The sequence below is a fragment of the Corylus avellana genome, chromosome ca5, assembly GCF_901000735.1.
Source record: "Corylus avellana chromosome ca5, CavTom2PMs-1.0".
NCBI classification, from domain to species: domain Eukaryota; kingdom Viridiplantae; phylum Streptophyta; class Magnoliopsida; order Fagales; family Betulaceae; genus Corylus; species Corylus avellana.
In genome coordinates, this window is record NC_081545.1 from 18008550 (window position 1) to 18028575 (window position 20026).

Below are 20026 nucleotides of genomic sequence, written 5' to 3' on the forward strand. Positions count from 1 at the left end.
GTAGAATCCATCAAACTCTACTGACAACCAGAAAATGATGAAATGTAGATTTTCATATCTCATAAAAAGTAAATGAGTAGAAAATGTTCAAAAGATCCTAGAAAAGGAAGGCCCTGTCTAAACCATACAAAAGAGTAGGAACAAAATGGATCATTCTAGGGGCAGAGAGCCAATCAAATTGATTGAACATGAATAGTTTGAAGTTTCACTTTCATGTGATAGAAGATGAACTTGAGATTTTACCCAATGATCTCAACATGCTGCTAAACCAGAGAGAATTGACAAGAACTTGAACCAAAACCAGTGTCAATACACAATTGAAGATCAGTTTTCACAATCTAGGTAAAGTGTACAACCCCATACTGCAAGTTTTTCTAGGATTTAAAATTCACCAAAGTTAAAAGAGAATTGGTTGAAGTCACTGAAATTAGCAGCACTATCAACACTGATGACTGATGAGATTCATACAGGATAAGCTTCTTGAAAAGGCATCAAATGACCAGACACAAATTACATAAAATCTAGTAACCATGCATTTTGGCATAGTGAAAATTGCACCACTGATGACAATAAACTCCCAATAGAGAGTCTTAAAGAAACTATAATCACTAGAATATCAAAGAACTAGCAAAAATACTCGCTATAGTCAACCAAAATGAAGGGCAAATATCCCTATTGGAGCATACAACCATACCAAGTACAACAAATACAATCATGTGTAACAACCGTTCTAATCCATATCATTGTAATGCCTTCAGAAATTATCGATAACTTATGTTTTCCCAACAAAATAGGTGCAACAACAAACACTTCAAAACCAGAGCTAACAAAAGATTCATGGGCTCAAAACCAAAGCCAAGCAAGAACATATTATGCCTAACAAAATTGAAACACATTCTTAACGAATAAACCTGAACCTCTTAAGTTCCATCCTGCTCACCTTCTCGTCCATGCTCTCTCCGTCTCCATAACGCCATCACCTCCGCCGCACATAAATCACATACCCAAGAGCAGCGGCGAAAGCAATAGCACCACTAGACCCTGCCGCCACCACTGGCCAATCCAACTTCAACCCTTTGTTCTCTCCACCAATATCTCTCGCCCTTATGCCATTCACACTCCCATTAATCGCGTCCACCGCCTTCTCCTTCAACCCGCTGATCACCTTCTCTGCCTCCTCCACTTCTTTCTGCAATCCAAAAAACTTCGATTCCATTGATTTCGCCTTCTCCTCTGACTCCCTCAACAATGCCTCCAAATCCAATTTCTCCCTCATCCATTTCTCCAATTCAACACCTTTATTGGCGATCAAAGACTCCAAATCCTCAACCTTCTTCCTAAACCCACCAATCTCTCTCTCTTTGTCACCAATCTTCTCCCTCATCTCCTCCTCAATCCTCACTTTCTTACTCTTCTCCTCAATTTCCTTCACTTCCAATACCCCAACTTTCCTCTCCAATTCTCTTACTCTCTTCTCACTCTCCACCTTCTCATTCTTCAAAGTCTCCACCTCCCTCTTCAATTCAATCACCTCCTTATTCCCCTCCTCGACCTCGCTCATTGCCGAAATCAAATCATGTTGGAGCCTCGAGACCTCAGTCTCCAGCTCCGCGGCCCGCGCCGCGATCGCCTCGAGAGCCTTCTTGCCCTCGTCGGACCTTTCAATTTCCTTCTCCATTTCTCCAAGCTTCTCCTTTTTCCCGGCGTCGTCGTTTTTCAGTTCTTCGATCTCCGCCGTCAACTTCTTGATTCGCTCTTTGGTATCTGCGTTCTCGTCGACCAGTTGTAGCTTCTCGAGCTCCAGGGACTCGATCTTCTTGGACAGGTCCAAAACCCTGGCGTCGTTGTCGCCGCGCTGATCGAGACCGTAGAAGCTCTCCCCCGTCTGATCGTCGACGCCGTCAGATGCCACGCCATTGATGACCATCTCTTCCGCCATAGCTTACCCTACAATTACACAGAAAATCATCAAAAATCAGAAACTAAAACAAGAATTTGAAACTTCAGCTCACTGGTTAGCTGCCAAGAAAATCACAGGAAAAATAGTGATTGACAGTTATAACAACCACGAAAATTCTTTTAAGGATCGGTTCGATTGCCGAGGCAACCATAGAACACAATCTGCTATCTAGCTATAGAATTACAGTTGCTCAAATCCAAAACGAATAGCGAAAATTCGAAAATCGATCAAATTTCCTGTATCTTATAGGCAGCCAAATAGAGACAAAACTTTAGAGACAGCAAGAGAGTAAGAGAAAAAAACCCAAATGACTGCGTTATTATTGCTGATTTCCAAATGCGTTGGAGAGAGAGAGAGGTTTATGAAATGAGAGAATTTTCCTCAAAAAAGGGGATAAAAACTTGTCTTCTTTAATTTAATTTTCTCGAGAAAATTCGAAAAGGAATTTTCCGGGAAAGGGACAGAGAAAGCACAACCTTTCTTTCCTGCTTTTTGCTTGGTGTCCGTATGAGAATCAATCCGATTAGGGTTTCACAGACGGCTGAGAATGGTCGACCAATAGTGCGGCACACGTGCCTCAATTGTGGGACCTCTCTCCGCCATTTTTTGATGATTTGTCATGATCTTGACCGTAGCTTGTAGTGAAGGATGTACGGCTAGAATTGGGTCTGCTTCCACTTTACCTTGGGCTTTTAAGTATTCGCTAAAGGCCATAAATTTGAGCCCGGCGGGTCAGGTTCCGCCCCAGAGTCTTTTGGGGCCGGTGTTTTTCTTTTTCTTTTTTATTTTTATTTTATAAACTATATTTTTATCCCAATCTATACTGATATACAGTTTCAATTAATTCTTTAATTATTTTATTGTGTAAAGTTCACTTAACCAGTTAACCCCCTCAAACTATCACCTCAATGACAATCTATCCTTCAAACTATCAATTGCGACAATTTACTCCCAAACTACCAAAACAATGACAATGTACCTCAAATTTTTAAAAAAATAACGAAATTACCCTTACTAAAATAAAAACAAAATACTAAAATTTAATTTAATTTATTTTTTCAAAATTTTAAAGATATTTTTGTCTTATTGAAAATTTTATAGGGATAATTTTGTCATTTTGTTAGCATCAGGGGGTACATTGTCATTGTTTTGGTAGTTTGATAGGTAAATTATCGTAATTGATAGTTTAGGGAGTAGATTATCATTGAAGTTGTAGTTTGAAGAGGTTAAGTAGACTTTACCCTATTTTATTTGAGACGGTTATGTTAATAATATGAAATAACAATAGGATAAAAATCTAATTTTTAACATTACTCTTTATTTTCTCAATGTACATAAAAAAAAAAAAAAAAAAAAAAAGGGTTCTATTTTGAGGGTTTTTTCTTTCTCTTTCTTTTGTTGCCATATATGTCAATCTAGAGTGGAATTCCTATACATATATGGAGCAAATTTATAGGGTATGACATGATCATACGCCTACGTGCCATAATTTCCATTAAAAACCCTAGCATCACTTATGCATAATAACTCAATAAGCGATTTGATAATCGAGTATATCTTAAGGAGCAATTTGATTAATTTTAAACCTTAAGGAGTAATTTGAAAAAATATTAAACCTGAACTTAAAACAAAAAAAAAGGCATAATATAAAATTAGAAAATAAAATGTAGGATTAGTGTGGCAGTCTATTATAATATGGTACATGAACCAATAAGCTCTGCCACCTAATGAGTTGTATAATTTTTAGAATGTTACACATTTTGAAGTGTTCACTTCTTAACGTGACAGTTTAAAATTAAAATCATCATTGAGGGTCTGTTTGTTAACCCCTTGCGCACTGTAGCCTTTTTCCACGGCACTGTAGCTCCAACTCGGCGCCGAAGACATTGAGAAAAGCAGTCAAACTGCTTGCTGCACGCTGACTATTTTACCCCTTTCTTATGCTAGACAATGACTATTTGCACCTTCAAAACACCCACACAAAAAGCTTGCTGAAATTTTCCCCCCCCATATCTCACAGCACAGCGTGAATATCCCCTTCCCCACCAACACTCACCCCTTCACCAAAATATACCCAAATTTTTTCCCCCCCATCTCACAGCACAGCGAGAAGCTTCATCTTCCCCAGCAACACCCACTCCTTCCTCCTCCTTCCATATCCTTCCTCTTTCCACCATTCTCTTTCTCTTTCCCCCGTTCTCTGTGGATCGTTTATATAGGAGGATCAACAGGGGAAGGGAATCAGCCGCACCTTCATCACTAGCTGAATCGATTTCTCTGAAAAATTAAGCAAACCTTGATTTTTGATATTGATCGGGGAGATGTTCGGAGTGACTGACCGGAGCTATCCATCGGCATAACTGGCTTTTAAGCTGTGGCAAGACAAATGGGGGAGCAGGGAGAGGAAGAAATGACGAATTGCGGAAGAAGGGAAAAAAATTGGGGACGAGGAACAGTGCCTCCAAGAGGGAGCTCAGAGCTTGGGATGAGGGAGCTCAGAGTTCCTTTGTGTGGAAAAACAAATGAGGGAGGAAGGAGAGGATGAAATGACGAATTGCAGAAGAGGGGAGTTTTGAGGGAGCTTGGGAACGTCAGGAACAGTGCCTGCGAGAGAACTCAGCTTGGGGATGAGGGAGCGTGAAGAGTCGTTGGTTTTCTATTTTTCTAATAAATGGGCTTATTTGTCTTTTACCCCATTGGTTTTCCAGCACAATAAGCGCAGCAAGTGGGCAACAATTGATGACCTGCTGCCAAGCTACAGTGTCGCTACAGTGTCTTGGGTATCGATGTTCGTGCTGGCATTTGCCAAACACCCCCTGAATCTTACATGTACTTTTATTCAATAATAATTTTCACTGTTACGTCAGGAGGTCAGGATTTATGAGTGAACACTTAAAAGTATGTGTAGTACCTCTTATTATGCAATGTTCACCAACTTAGTGATTTGGTTCATGTTGCTTCTTTGACATCTCAAAGCATTCAATTTCACCGTGCTGATATGATAATGCTCATTGCTTCTTAATATATATATATATATATATATATATATATATATATATATATTTCAATAAGGTTCAATAAAAACTGTCACATGTATCAATATTGCATTAATTTATTACTATGCACAAGTGACTTGTTGGTATTTTTATGCATGCTTGCTACACTTACTTTAAACCAACCAATTGGGGGGTGGGGGGGATATATCCATCTTCTTACACTTAACTCTCTTTTCCATCTTTTTCTTGCATCCCATATTCCCATCAAGTTACACCAGAAGGGAGACTGCTTCCAATTTTTATCATTCTTTCCATTATCCTTTGCCTTTCTCCATTCCTCCTACTATTCTAGCCATAATCTAAGAACATTACCCACAAACTCCCAGAAAATTAGAAAAATGCTAAATCTTTAATTATTTAGGGCTATAGGACTTGCTATTTTGTATTATTTCATCCATCTCTCATCTTTTTTCTTTGTTCTTTTTTTCCTTTTTTTTTTTAAATCAACCAAGTAGGACCCATGCCTTTACCCAGTGAATCCTCCACATTAAATAGATTTCATTTTTTTTTAAAAAAAAAAAATGAAAAAATACAAAACAAACTATCATGTTGATGCTCGAATGGCATAAAGAGCCAAAGAGGGTTAAATAACGTGTACACTCTACCCAAAAAAAGGAGCTCTTTGTGTAAATTTACCCAAAAGAGGCCTAATGATAATCTTAGAGATGCTCTTAAATAGATTACAATCCAAAATCTTAAGCCTAACAACATAAAATTACAGAGTAAAATAAACTTTACCTATGTGACAAAATTTGTAATAATCAAATTATAACCCTTACCTGTTAAACTAACAATAATAATAAAATAAAAGGTAAACTGCATATGTTTTGGGGATGAGGAACACCCAGTTGAACAAGTACTTTTTCGGGCATAGACATAGTACTAGGTCCTAGTGTTTTCTTGCCTTCAAAAAAAAAAAAAAAAGTCTTGTAATTATCATTATATTAAGGAAATAATTTCTTCCTCCAGAGCTTTACCCATATATGTAAACAAAATTTGAAAAGAAAAGAAAAAGGTACCGCAAAAGATGCGAAATCATCATGTAATCACAATTTATAGCCATTCAGATCTCAGAGAAGGGCCCACTCGACCAAAAGATGAAAAGCATTGTAAAACACAGCAAACACATTAAGGCTTTACCATAATGCAATGCACCGTTTATCATCATCATAACCTTCCTCTACACAAGAAATTTCAAAAACAAAAAATTCCACTACCATTTTCATCCATCTACTTGCCAACTTTTACTCGTATTCATTAAAATTCAAAAATATAAGAATAAACATCATAGATTTCCAAAATAAAGAGAAAATAAAAATTAAAAAAAAAAGAAAAAAAGAAAAAAAAGAGAGAGTGGTCTGTGAGACTGTCACCTAGACCATCATCGTCAACCTCCGAGCTTTCTCTTTTCCTTCTCCAAAGCCTCAAAGAAGGATGAAAGAGTCCTCAAGGCCTTAACCTGGCACTGCAGAGTCATTATATACCCAGCAGTCTCTTCGAAAAGCTTGTCCAACCCAAGCGACTCACCTCCGGGCACAATCCTCTGCAACGCCTCGATCTTTCTCTCTACTTCCGCCTTCTCATCCTCCTCTGCACACCCACCACCACCACCACCACCACCGCCTCCGCCACCCACATCCTTGTGCAGAAACTTCATGTCTCTCCGCTTTCTTCTGCCGCTCCTCTGGCTCTCGCCCCGTCTCCTCCCCGTTTGAAATCTGGGCAGAAGAGCCTCATGGACCGCATTACCCATCTCCCGTTTTCCGTTGCTCTAGCTTCTCCCAAATGTGGGTGTTGCAGAGAGAGAAAGAGAAAGAGAAAGAGAGAGAGGGGCTATAGGTATGGCTATGGCTATGGGTGTGGCTGTGGCTATGGCGTTGTGCAGGCGCATGAGAAGGGGAAGGGGGTGTTAAATTATTGTGCAGCTCTAGAAATGTCAATGCCAACGAAGCTGGGCCCACCCGTTTTTGGCTTCTCCAAGCTCCAGTTTTGGGATGGAGTATGGCGTGAAAGCCACGCGCCAAATGAAGGGCGTCGTGAGTGCTTTCGTGTCTTACCATTGTACGGTAGCTTATCCATTCGATGAGATGAGAATAAAAAACTTTCCTTTTCTCTTACCCTCCTCCTCTTTTGAATTTAAGAAAATCCTTAATTTAAAAAAAATTTCTCTTTTGTATACATATTTAAAATCCTTTTATATTATTTATTATCTTTTGTATTTGTTAAAAAAGTAAAGAGGAATTAAAGGGTAAAAATGGGAGGGATGAAAAAGTGGGTGATTAGCTGTGGATAGGTTATCCAGGGAGGTGAGAAATGGGCCCACGTGAGAAAAGAGAGCACATGTGATCACATGATTTTCTTGAACCTAACACCACCCATGTGCCTCCCCACTCCCCACCTCCCTTTCCTATGATCTTCATCACTAGCTTTGGCATGGGTGCCACCTGGCATTTTCTCATGGACCCACCTAGAGCCCCACCCAAAAATAAAAAATAAAAATAATTGGGGTTTTGATGTGTGGTGGTGAGTGAGGGAGTGGTGGTGTTTCCAAGAAGGAAACCGGGCAGTGGGCGGTTTGGTGATTGGGATTGTGGGAAAGATTTGGTGTGTTGGGCATATGGGGCTCCATGTGATCAGAGCCGCCCGGATCCTTTCGCCTCTGTCACATCTACACACTACACACAACCACCTGTTTTACTTTATTTTATACATTTTTTTTTTCTTGGATCAAATCTTTTTCCCACCTCCCTCAATCCTCATAGATATTCATGGCGGCTACTCCTACATCCGTACTTGTTTCCAGTACAATTTGTTTAGGGCTGCTTAAATTAATTATTCAACTTTATCAGAAGATCAACCCATACAAACTCTCACTCTGTATATAACATTCTTTCACTTGAATAGCTGGAAGGACAATTTAAAATTGAGAATAATTGTCGCAGCCTAAATTTAATGTTTTGTACATTTCAATAATAACAATTAGATATTTTTAACTTGAAATACCAAAAAATAATATAATTTTTTTTAAATAATTTTTCTTATTTTAACAAAATACCTATTGATTAAATCATTGAAGCCACTGTTTTTGTTGATTTTAGAGACTCCGATATTGAGGGCTCGAAGTTGAGTGGAAGGTTCTGTGGTGGGTAATGGACGTTGGGTTAGAACAAATAGAGTAGTCCAGATTTGGATTAAAGATACGGTGTTTTCATCTCTATTATATTTAGTGTTTTTACCCAATATGTCAAATTTCTATTAAAAACTATAAAATAAAGTTTTACACCACATCCCGATACAAGAAGAGCTTTCTTTAAAATTTATTTGAGTAGATTAAAAATAAAATTTCTTACATTATTTGCCCAAATTATTAATAATTTAAATAAATAATTGATTTAAATCTTTATCTTTTTCAATAACTAGTGATAGATCAAGTCTAATGTATTATTAATTCTATTTACCCCAAAATAAGTGAAAGATAGTATTTAGGAATTGGGATATAATTCATTATTTCTAATTGCTATCTCACAAAAACAATGAGTGAAAGCTTCAAGACTTTGCTCATGAGTATTGCTATTTTTCACTCATTCTTATTACATCGGTTGACATATTAAAACACACCACATCAATCGGCATAAAACAAATGGCGTAAACTTTAAGCCCTCCCTCCTGTTAAGGGAGAAGAAGTACTGTCTGGCTAAAAAGCCAACTCTCAGATAAGAGATACAGTAATTTTGATTTTTGATTTTTGATTTTTTTTTTAATGCTCAAAAATGACAATAATTGGTCACCTTTTGAGAGGCTCTCACACCATGGTGTTGAAGTGATCCCAAAATTATGTTAGAATATTGATAAAAAAAAGAAAATGTAGGCATAGAAGAAAGGTAATTGACCATCCAAATCATAAAAGTCCAAAGATTCCATGTATCTGCAAAATGGGGCCTCCATTGGTGGGTTATCACTAGGACAAAGCAAACCTGGAGATGGACCCATATGGAGACACAAAAGTTTGAGTGATGTATTGAATAATGATGGGGTATCACAAATGCATGGCATGGAATTATGTGCGCACATTAATTTAATCACCAACAGTAATGGATTCATGTGCGTGTGTGACTGATTCAGAAATTGTTGCACAAGCTTGGGTCGGTGGATGGCCCTCCCTGCCAACTCATTTCCTTCCACCTTTCCATATCCAACTTATATCTACTTACTTTTTCTCTCCATTTTTATTTTTATTTTATATATATAAAAAAAATTAAAATGTCCACTTGTTTACTTTCTCATTTTTACATTTACAAAAGTTTATGGTGCATAACGTCAATTTCAATTATATTGTTTGTGGAACATTGTTACTAAATGATTTTTACAAACACAAATACGTAAAAGGGAATAGATGTTAAGGTCTGCGTAAATCTAGACCTTAAATTCTAAAAGAACCTAAACCTTTTAGATTTTAAAGAAACCTGAAACGTTTTATCAAAGTCAAGGTTTGCGATTAATTCTGCTTAATTTATTAATGAGCTTGATGTCTTTAAATAGACAATTACAATGCATAGTGAAAATAAAAGACTAACTAGAATAAACTACTCTAATGATAATATTTATAATGTTATCTATAAACATAACATATTATCATGTGGTATTTTAATCTTAAAATACCTCTATTATTAGACCCCTAACATTCCATTCCTCTTAAAATGGACCTTGTCCTTAAGGTCCTACAAATTTGAAAACATCTTAAAGTAGATTTGAACTTGAAAACTTTGAAGTCTTGATCATGTCACTGTTAGCACCTTGGGATAAAAACATTCTTTGAACAATCTGCATGAGTGAAAGAGAGTCTTCATGTCCACGGTCTCCGGGCTTCTCATACGCTTCATAGGCAGTCATTCCGAGCATGGATTTGTATCAATGGCCATACTGTTCGCCACAAGAACACCAATTTTTTCTCCATCATTTCCATCCGCTCATTTGATTTCTTGATCAAGCCTTTGAGCATAGTTATGAGACTAGTAAATTGTTGCTCAAGTCTATCAATAGGTGAATCCTCCATGGATAGTTGACTGCTGTAGAAAACAACCAACCTGGCTGCTCTGATACCAAATGTTACGTGAATTAGATTTTAAAGGAACCTACACCTTTTAAATTTTGAAGAAATCTAAAATCCTTTTCAAACACAATGTTTGTGATTAATTTTTGGATTCCTCTTTATTAATTGATGACCCTTTAAATAGGGGACTACACGATTACATCGAATCAGAGTAGAAGACTTGGAAATAAAATCCAACTCTAACTTGAAGATAAACTTCTAACCCTATTATGAGATAAACTATAAACTCCTACTTCTAATAAACTAAGGCAATAGAGACATATTGCCATAAAAACACTGTAATGTAGTGCTACAGCTCAAACTCTTAACTAAAATAGATAACTGTGACATGAAATATCCCACATAATGTATTATCATAACATTCCCTTGGAAAGGACCTTGTCCTCAAGGTCCTAATAAGTCACAAAACATAACTGTTGATAAGGCAAAAGAATTTCAACTTGGCATTGCTGCCTTTCCGATCTCTTAGAAACATCCCATACCATACCAATTGGAATTAAACTCAAGAGAAGGTTTGCTATAGCAACGTGTCTTTGTTAATAAGCCTTTGAGATAAGCCATAGCAACTTGTCCTTTGAATGAGCTTGGGAATCCTTTGAGTTAATAAGACCTTGAAATCCTAACTTCCTTAATCCTACGCGATAACAATTCCCTCGTTGAAAGTGTCCTGGTCCCAAGGGAAAAGCTTAAAAATCGCGTTTCATTCGCTTTCTAGGCAGTCATTCATTTGGTGGATTTGATTCGTCTTTTACAATAAGCATTTGTGCAGACCTGTACACGATGGTTGCTAGGTGAACGGATTTGTAATCCAAGTTGCTTCACAATCGATATGGCTTCAAGATGATGGAGTCTTTGATTTCTTGCATAAATAGCCTATGTGTCACAATGGGACTACTGGATCTACGTTGTTTTTGTTAAGAATAGAAGAAGTTTGGCCACGATAAGTGGTGCACCATTGGCGTCAAGCGGTGCCGTTTGAAGGCTTTGGGTTTTGGTTGCTTGGTTTTCCCACAGTGACGGCGTGAATTGTGGCTGCTTATAACATTGGACTTCATTTTTTGTGCATCCAACCCTTTCTTTGAGAGAAGGTTGTCGATTTTTTTTCTCCATCCGCTCTTCTAATTTCTTAATCAAGTCTTCAAAAATAGTTACGAGACTAGCAAATTGTTGCTCAAGTTGATCAAGACGTGAATCCTCCATGGATCGTTGATTGTTGTAAAAAACAACCAACCTGGCTGCTCTGATACCAAATGTTATGTGAATGATTTTTTGCAAACACGTAACGAGGATAGAATTTAGGTTCTAAGGGAATCTAGATCTTAAATTCTGAGAGAACCTACACCTTTTAGATTTTGAGGAAACCTAAAACACCTTTCAAACACAGGGTTTGTGATTAATTTTCTGATTCCTCTTTATTAATTGATCACCCTTTAAATAGAGGACTATTCGATTACATTGAATCAAAGTAGAAGACTTGGAGATAAAATCGGACTCTAATTGAAGATAAACTCCTAACCCTATTTTAAGATAAACTATAAACTCCTACTTCTAATAAACTAAGGCAATAGAGACATTGCCATAAAAACACTGTAACGTAGTGCTACAGACTTAAACTCTTAACTAAAATAGATAACTGTAACATGACATATCCCACATAATGTATTATCATAACATTCCTTCTCCCTTGGAAAGGACCTTGTCCTCAAGGTCCTAATAAGTCACAAAACATAATTGTTGATAAGGCAAAGAACTTTAAACTTGGCGTTGCTACCCTTCTGATCTCCTAGAAACATCCCATACCATACCAATTGGAATTAAACTCAAGAGAAGGTTTGCCATAGCAACGTGTCTTTTTTAAGAAGCCTTTGAGATAAGCCATAGAAACATGTCTTTTTAAGATAAGCCATAGCAACTTGTCCTTTGAATGAGCTTGAGAATCCTTTGAGTTCATAAGACCTTGAAATCCTAACTTCCTTAATCCTACCCCATAACAATTCCCTTTTTGAAAGTGTCCTGGTCCCAAGGGAAAAGCTTAAAAATCGCCTTTCATTTGCTTTCTAGGCGGTCGGTCATCTGGTGGATTCTATTCGTCTTTTACAAGAAGCATTTGTGTAGACCTATACACGGTGGTTGCTAGGTGAACGAATTTGTAATCCGAGTTGCTTCACAATTGATTTGGCCTCATAATGATGGAGTCTTTGGTTCCTTGCATAAATAGCCGTTGTGTCACAATGGGACTGTTGGATCTGTGTTGTTTTTGTTAAGAATAGAAGAAGTTTGGCCACGACAAGTGGTGCTCCATTGGCGAGCGATGCCGTTCGAAGGCTTTGGCTTTCGGTTGCTTGGTTTTCCCACAATGACGGCATGAATTGTGGCTGCTCATAGCATTGGACTTCATTTTTTGTGCATCCAACCCTTTCTTTGAGAGAAGGTTGTCGATTTTTTTCTCCATCCTTTCCATCCACTCTCCTAATTTCTTGATAAAGCCTTCAAACATAGTTACGAGACTAGCAAATTGTTACTCAAGTCGATCAAGACGTGAATATTCCATGGATCGTTGATTGTTGTAGAAAACAACCAGTCTAGCTGCTCTGATACCAAATATTACGTGAATGATTTTTGCAAACACGTAACACGTAACAGGGATATAGTTTATGTTCTATGGGAACCTATATCTTAGATTCTAAGAGAACCTAGAACTTTTAGATTTTGAGGAAACCTATAACCCTTTTTCAAACTCAAGGTTTGGAATTAATTTTGCTTAATTTATTAATGAGCTTGATGTCTTTAAATAGACAATTACAATGCATGGTAAAAGTAAAAGACTAAGTAGAATACACTACTCTAATGATAATACTACTTATCTATAATATTTAAGTTTTAATCCCTACTTATAATGTTATCTATAAAGATAATATATTACCCTAAGGTATTTTAATCCTAAAATACCTCTATTACTAGACCCCTAACTTTCCATTCCCCTTAAAATGGACGTTGTCCTTAAGGTCCTACAAATTTGAAAACATCTTAAAGTAGATTTGAACTTAAAAACATGCCACTGGTAGCACCTTGGGATAAAGACATTCTTTAAAGAATCTGCGTGAGTGAAAGAGAGTCTTCATGTCCACGATCTTCGGGCTTCTCATACGCTTCATAGGCGGTCGTTCCAAGCATGGATTTATATCAATGGTCATACTATTAGCCACAATAGCACCAATTTTTTCTCCATCTACACGCACGACATCTCCAATTTTTGGCAGAAATTGCAGATCTTCTATATATATATACCAACAACGGAGGGGGGAGGAAGCGCAATATGCATATAGATGCAGGGAGTAGGGGAGAGTGATGTACATGCAGCAAGGTAATTTAAAACATAGCAGTAAAACCAGCCATGAGGCGGTGATGACAGTTGTATAAGCAAAATATAAAACTGAAAATTAAAGATAGTAAAGACAGTTGATAGATTGGATAAACAAAGCTTGATATAAGCTGAAATCGTTACAGATTAAATAAGCTTACAAAAGTAAGTGATAGAGAATGAGAGGATATAAAGGCAGGGGAATGGCTAGAGAGCAAAGGAGCTTCAGAAGATAGAAGTCTCTGGTAAATTGCTTCTGCCCTACAATGGGGGAGGGGAGCCTATTACATAGGCTAATTACATCAAGTAAAACAAAATACAATCATGGACCAAATAGTAAAAGCAGATGCCACGTTAATGCGGTCAAAAGTGAACAGTAGAGACACGTTCGGCGCCAATCTGGAACAGTGAAAGTTGTCAATTTGGAACAGTAGCTGTCGGCACTGTAGTGTCGGCAGACAAATCTTGAACAGTAATCCTGTACAATGTCGTCCGTGACAATGAACAGTAAAAGTGAATAGTAATTTTGCACAGTAACTTCAAATAGTGATGAACAGTGATCCATTTGAAGATCTTCAGATTTTTCTTTGCTGTTGTCATGAACAGTGAACTCAGAACCAACCGATAATGGAATGGTAGCAGTTCTTTTTCGATGAAACATTTGGGAAATCTGAGGCCGTTATGAGCCAATGTTGAGAACAAGGAGTTTTTAGCCGTTAAAGGGCCATTAGGTTTCACAAATCTTCAATCCCTGGATAAGGATAGTAGTCTTGTGTGTCTAAAGGTAAAAATAATTGTTGTAATATATAATAAAATGAATAAAATTATATTAATATATAAATAATAATTAATTGTAGATAATAATAATATAGAGAATTTTTATATATAATATATTATATTATATAAAGAAATATGTAAAAAAAATGGTATCATATATATATATATATATATATATTATTTCTACTTTGCAAATTATTTTTTGCAAAGTAGAAACAATAATATGCGCCATGTGCTGGGGATTGGTATGAACAAAGAATTCTGGAAAAACACGACCGTCAGGGGGGTGTTTAGGCAAGACAAAACTCTGATCGTAATAGGGTCCTTATCCGACTCTAGGTTTGCGGACTGCCTAAACTTAATATCCAACCTATTAACATCAATTTCAAATTTTGAAGCAATAGGTATTTGAATATTAACACCAAATTTAACAGTTAAAACACCAATTTCGTCAACAGAAAATGGATAAAGTAAAGCAAGAAAAGGCATTCCGAGAATTACCCTTTCACTCATATTTTTGACAAGAACAGTAGGGATATGAAAATGAATATTATCAAAACAGACATAAGCATTGTCTAATTCAAAATCAATGTGCAATTTGCTTCCACTTGCAGAGTCAAGTCTCTGAGTGGATTTTTCAAAATATTTACTAGGAATGAATCCTTCTTGAATACAATTCAAATTAGAACCAGAATCAATTAAAGCAAAGACATCAAAAGCATAATCAGGGGAAATGGTAATTCTGACTTTTGAATACCATTTGGGAGGAACAACTTTATTGATCATACTTACAATCTTAACTTCATTGGACAAAGATTTATGACTGGATTCAGCCTCATCATCATGCTCAGTTGTTTCGTTATCAGAAACACTTCTAGGAAAACAGTGGTTAAGATTTAAAAGCAAAAGCTTTTATTGCAAATCTTTGTTTTCAGTATTAACTTCTTGCAAGGCAATTTGTAAGTTGACAATGTTTTTCTTGATGATACTAATCTCATGCTGCAAATCTGAGATAGTAACTACCTTGGATTTTTGTTTTGAAAATCGTTTCAAGGTATCTTCAAGAGAGATTTTAGTGCCAACAAGTTTTTCAACAACTTCTTTAATCATGAGTTTCTTAAGTTTTTTTAAGATACTCTTCTTTCAAATCAGGGTTATCAATTTTTGAAATTAGGGTAAGAAGTAAATCTTCTGGTTCTTCTGATTTGGTCAAGGCAGAACAAGTTTTTGGATTGCAGCAGGCACCAGTACAACCAATTTGAACACAATTTTCAGAGGTTTCTGAGGCAGAATGATAATCAGAATCAGAGGAAGATAGAAAATCATTATCAGAAGAATAGTCAGAAAAAGCATTGTTTTGGAAAATTCTAAAGATTTTTTTGCTTATCATCGTCATTGATGTTTAAAGCATTAATCTCTTTTTTAATCTTTTTGGGAGGTTTTGGGCACTTGTCAGCATAGTGTCATGTTTCTTCACAATTGAAACATTTATTTTTTGAAAAATATTTTTCAAATTTAGAATCTTTCTTTTTTGGTGGTTTAGAAAATTTAGGTTTATTAAATTTTCTTTTCTTGTTACTATTGTAATATGGAGATGGTGATTTCATGAAAGCTTTAGATTTTTTCCTTTGCGTTCTGGAAGGAGCAATAGGAGGCAACCCAAACTATTCACAGAAATTTTCCATTTCATACTTAGCTTTCTTGGCGTTCTTAAGCTGCTGTCTGATCATCTTTTGATCGATGCACAACTTAATACCAAGTTTTTTGACAGTTGAAAATAAATCGCCATAAGTCAAATTTTCAAAATCAATAAGACCAGTGTCAGAACTGATTAATTCATCTTTAACTTTGTGAGCAAATAATGAAGGCAACCCATCAATAAACTTTTATTTCCAATAAGGTTTTTGACTATCAGGTCTAACCATGACACGAGAAAGAAAGACATCTTGATACCATCTATAGTCAGACATAGTAGGACAACGAAGATTATTCAAATAATCAGAAATTCGAGAAGTGATATTAGAGGGAGTACCAACAAAATGTTTGATAATTGTATAGATCAAGGAGTTAACACCATCAGGTTCACCCATACCAATTTGTTCATTGAAAATGGGCAATCCTTCTTCATCACTCTTTACTGCTTTCCTGATCTGATCACGTCTTAGTTCAGTGAGATAATTATCCCACCAATTTCTAAGAGTACCAGAAAAACCAGTAGCAAGTAAATCCACAATATCAGCTTGGCTTTTATTGTGATTAGTGAGATAGACATTAGCAACCATGGACATATAATTCATCTTATTAAGCGGTTCTTGCTCAGACAAACCGTCAATATTCCATTCATACAATTTATCAGCAGAGACAGAGAATTGGGATTGGAGAAACCTTTCCTCAAATTACAAATCAGGAGGAGTGGGTTTTTAATAAAAATTCTTTGTAAGATTAAAGGGTTTAGATCCGTCAAAGATCCTTTGGAGTTTTGGCTCCATCTCAATCTTACCAAAGTTTTGTTCAAGGATTCTAATATCAGAATCAGTAGAATCCTGAGAAGAAGTTTTAGAATCAAAAGAAAAGGCTTTTTTGATGCCAAAATTCTTTCCAGAAGAACTGGCACGAGCATTAGTTAACTCAGAAAGCAATTTGTTGACTTTCTCAAGGTTCATTTGAGAAGTCTTTTTCAAACCAAAAGATTTTTTCAAATCAGGGAGAGAAATCAGGGGTTTTTCAATTTTTGAAGGAGCAGAGGAAACTTTTGGATCAGAAGAGAGAGAGGGAAATATATATATATATATATTCAGCTTGTATGAGTGATGGCTCGTTGGTGTAAGGCACGGTGGGTGATGGATCGCCGCCTCTATGGTTTCTGGGTTGAAGGATGGCACCCTTTGGAGACAAAGGTCGGGGGTTGCTGAACGGTGCTAGACAGTATGATGACCATTGATGCGATTGTATGGTGGCATAATTGGGTGGTAATGAGATTGAGTTGTGGAATTGGGGCTTCAACTTGGCGGAATGGCTAAACGACAACTTCATTTTTTTGTACATCAAACCCCTTTTTTGAGAGAAAGCCGTCAATATTTTTCTCCATCCTTTCCATCACTTTCATCCGCTCATCCATTTGCTCAATTGATTTCTTGATAAAGCCTTCGAACATAGTCATGATACTAGAAAAATGTTGGTCAAGTCGATCAAGACGTGAATCCTCCGTGGATCGTTGATTGTTATAGAAAACAACCAATTTAGTTGCTCTGATACCGATTGTTATATGAATGATTTTGGCAAGCACAAACACGTAACGGGGATAGATGTTAGGTTCTAAGAGAACCTAGACCTTAGATTCTAAAGGAACCTAAACCTTTTAGATGTTAAGGAAACCTAAAACCCTTTCTCAAACTCAAGGTTTTGGATTAATTCTGCTTAATTTATTAATGAGCTTGATGTCTTTAAATAGACAATTATAGTGCATAGTGAACATAAAAGACTAAGTAGAATAAACTACTCTAATGATAATACTTATCTCTATTATTTAAATTATAATCCCTACTTATAATGTTATCTATAAAGATAACATATTATCGTAAGGTATTTTAATCCTAAAATACCTCTATTATTAGACCCCTAACAAACATGGAAAGTATTTGTTTTTTTTTTTTGTAAGAACACTTTCTATTAAAACATAAACGAACAGAAGCAAGAAAGAACAAAAAAGACTAGGGAGGAGGTATCCTACCATTACAAATGGGAAAAAAGAGCAAGTTGAAATGGGTGGGAATGCAGCCAGAGTGAGCTATAGTCATGGCCCAATATGCTACATGGTGAGCGCAGAAGTTTGCACTTCTGTGAATTTTTCAAGCCACTGTGGAGGAGGTTGGGATGAAGGAGATGGAGTTTGAGATAATGTCTGCAATCTTCCAATCTTGAACAATTAAGGGATGTTGTAGTGCCATGATAACCACAAGAGAGTCCCCCTCTAGGGTAAAATTTTGAAGCTTCAAATCTAGCGCTAGGGAGGAAGCAAGATGGGCTGCTAGAGCCCCGCTGTAATTTGGATCACAGGAAGGGTTGATTTGAGAGACGGCCTTGATGATGAGACCATTTGAGTCCCGGCAAACAGCTGCTTGAGCTGAAAATTGTTCTCTAATTGCTGTGTCAAATTTAATAGTGAAAGAACCAGTAATTGAAGGGGACCATTTTTCTTTCACTGGATGGAAAACTTAATTCCAAGCATTATGATGTTCTAGCCCCGTTTTTTGGATGGGGTTTGCTAGAACCAAAACATCTGGAATTAAGCCATCTTGGAAGGCTCTCTTTCTATTGAACCACAAGAGATCGCTCAGCACAGCTGCATAAATCTGAAAAAAGGTTTGTCTCGGCAACGGGAATATCAAAAGAAGAATGAGGGGAGAGAATGCCTTCAATCCATTGGACAGCAGAGAGATTAGACCAAACTAGCGAGTCAAGAGGCCAAAGGGAGGACCTCCATGCTACTGTGACGCCCAAGAAAATAATTAAGTTTATTATTATTAACTTCATAGCAATCTCAATTAATTAATTGAGATTACTATGAGGTTACTAATAAAAAATTTAATTATTTTCTTGGGTGTTACAGCTACTTTAGAGAAGACATCGAAAATAAAGATGGGGCAGGGAATCGGCCAGATTTACACAAAGGACATAAAAGCTTAGAGGGGGGGAGGTTGAAGAAGGAATTGAGCCTAATCCCCACTTAGTGGGGATGATATCTCAAGCTATTTTCCATAAAAGGAGCTTCAGCCTATCATTGAGTTGGAGCTTACACAATTTCTTCTAGGAATTTGGATTTAAGGGAGAGAAGGCCGAATTTATCCTAGGAGCATTAATCAATTTGAAGGCTGACTAGGAAGAGAACATGTCATTTATGGAAGGAGACCAAAGGAAATTAGAGGGAGAGGGAGAGGGAGAGGGAGGGCCAATCTTAATTTTCAAAATTTCTCTAATACTTTGGGGATCCAACAGAGAATGCAAAAAAAGGATATTCCAGGAGGAATCTAGGGAAAGAAGGTCACGAATGTTGAGCATGGGGTGGGATATGTGGCTAAGGTTAATAGGGGAAGGAGTAAAAGCAAGTGAAGAAGGAATCCAAGGAGCTGTCCAAATAAATAAGGAAGATGAGGAGTGGATTCTGTGACCTTGGAAAATAAGGCTTTGAGATTTAAGAATGCCTTTCCAAAGTCAAGAGGCTGAAGAATGAGATGGGGGGGGGAAAGATCCAGATTAGAGGTACTTACCTTGCAGTTGGGTCACCCATAAGGAGTCTGAGATTGAGTGCAACTTCCATCCAAGCTTTGCAATGAGGGCTAGATTGACATCTTTCGTTCTCTTAAGACCCAACCCTCCAAAGGCTTTAGGCAAACAAATAGAGTCCCAAGATTTTAGAGATAAATTCCTAACTTTGCTGAGGGAAGCCCCATTAGAAATTCTTGAAAGATTTGTCTAAATTGTTGCAAACACTTGAGGGGAGAAGGAAAGAACTCATGGCATATGAGGGAATACCTGCTGCAACCGATTTAATAAGGACCAATCTGCCTACCTGGGAATGAGTTTTTTCTCTCCACCCTTCAATCCTACTTTGAACCTTGTCCAAAATCCCTTGAAAAGATGCTCTATTGGAGCTGCCCATCAAAATGGGAATTAAGCCCAAGATAAATAGAGTTCAAAGGATTTGTTAAGTAGAGCAGAATGTTGCAAATGGTGCTGATAGTGCTGGAGTAGGTGTTCTTTCT

The 20026-nt window shown here is 37.0% G+C and overlaps 2 protein-coding genes across 3 annotated transcripts; both read right to left on the reverse strand.

Moving 5' to 3' along the window:
* Positions 1 to 717: 717 nt before the first annotated feature.
* Positions 718 to 2513, reverse strand: LOC132181099 (peroxisomal and mitochondrial division factor 2-like). 2 transcript variants are annotated; one of them, XM_059594165.1, is made up of 2 exons: positions 2437 to 2513; positions 718 to 1947 (listed from the first exon to the last, which is right to left on the reverse strand). In XM_059594165.1, exon 2 carries the CDS (start codon positions 1937 to 1939, stop codon positions 977 to 979), a length of 963 nt encoding a protein of 320 aa, XP_059450148.1. In that variant the 5' UTR covers positions 1940 to 1947; positions 2437 to 2513; the 3' UTR covers positions 718 to 976. The 2 variants fall into 2 exon arrangements, with proteins under 2 accessions (XP_059450148.1, XP_059450147.1); XM_059594164.1 differs by lacking the exon at positions 2437 to 2513 and adding an exon at positions 2264 to 2430.
* A 3734-nt stretch (positions 2514 to 6247) lies between these two features.
* On the reverse strand, positions 6248 to 7094 carry LOC132182619 (transcription factor PAR1). The gene has a single exon (XM_059595922.1). The coding sequence runs from the start codon at positions 6767 to 6769 to the stop codon at positions 6404 to 6406; it is 366 nt and encodes a 121-aa protein (XP_059451905.1). The 5' UTR covers positions 6770 to 7094; the 3' UTR covers positions 6248 to 6403.
* Between the last annotated feature and the right edge of the window lie 12932 nt (positions 7095 to 20026).

What these genes read in the sequence shown, in the direction of transcription:
- LOC132182619 (XM_059595922.1), bottom strand. Translation starts at nt 6,769, where the DNA reads ATGGGTAATGCGGTCCATGAGGCTCTTCTGCCCAGATTTCAAACGGGG.
- LOC132181099 (XM_059594165.1), bottom strand. Translation starts at nt 1,939, where the DNA reads ATGGCGGAAGAGATGGTCATCAATGGCGTGGCATCTGACGGCGTCGAC.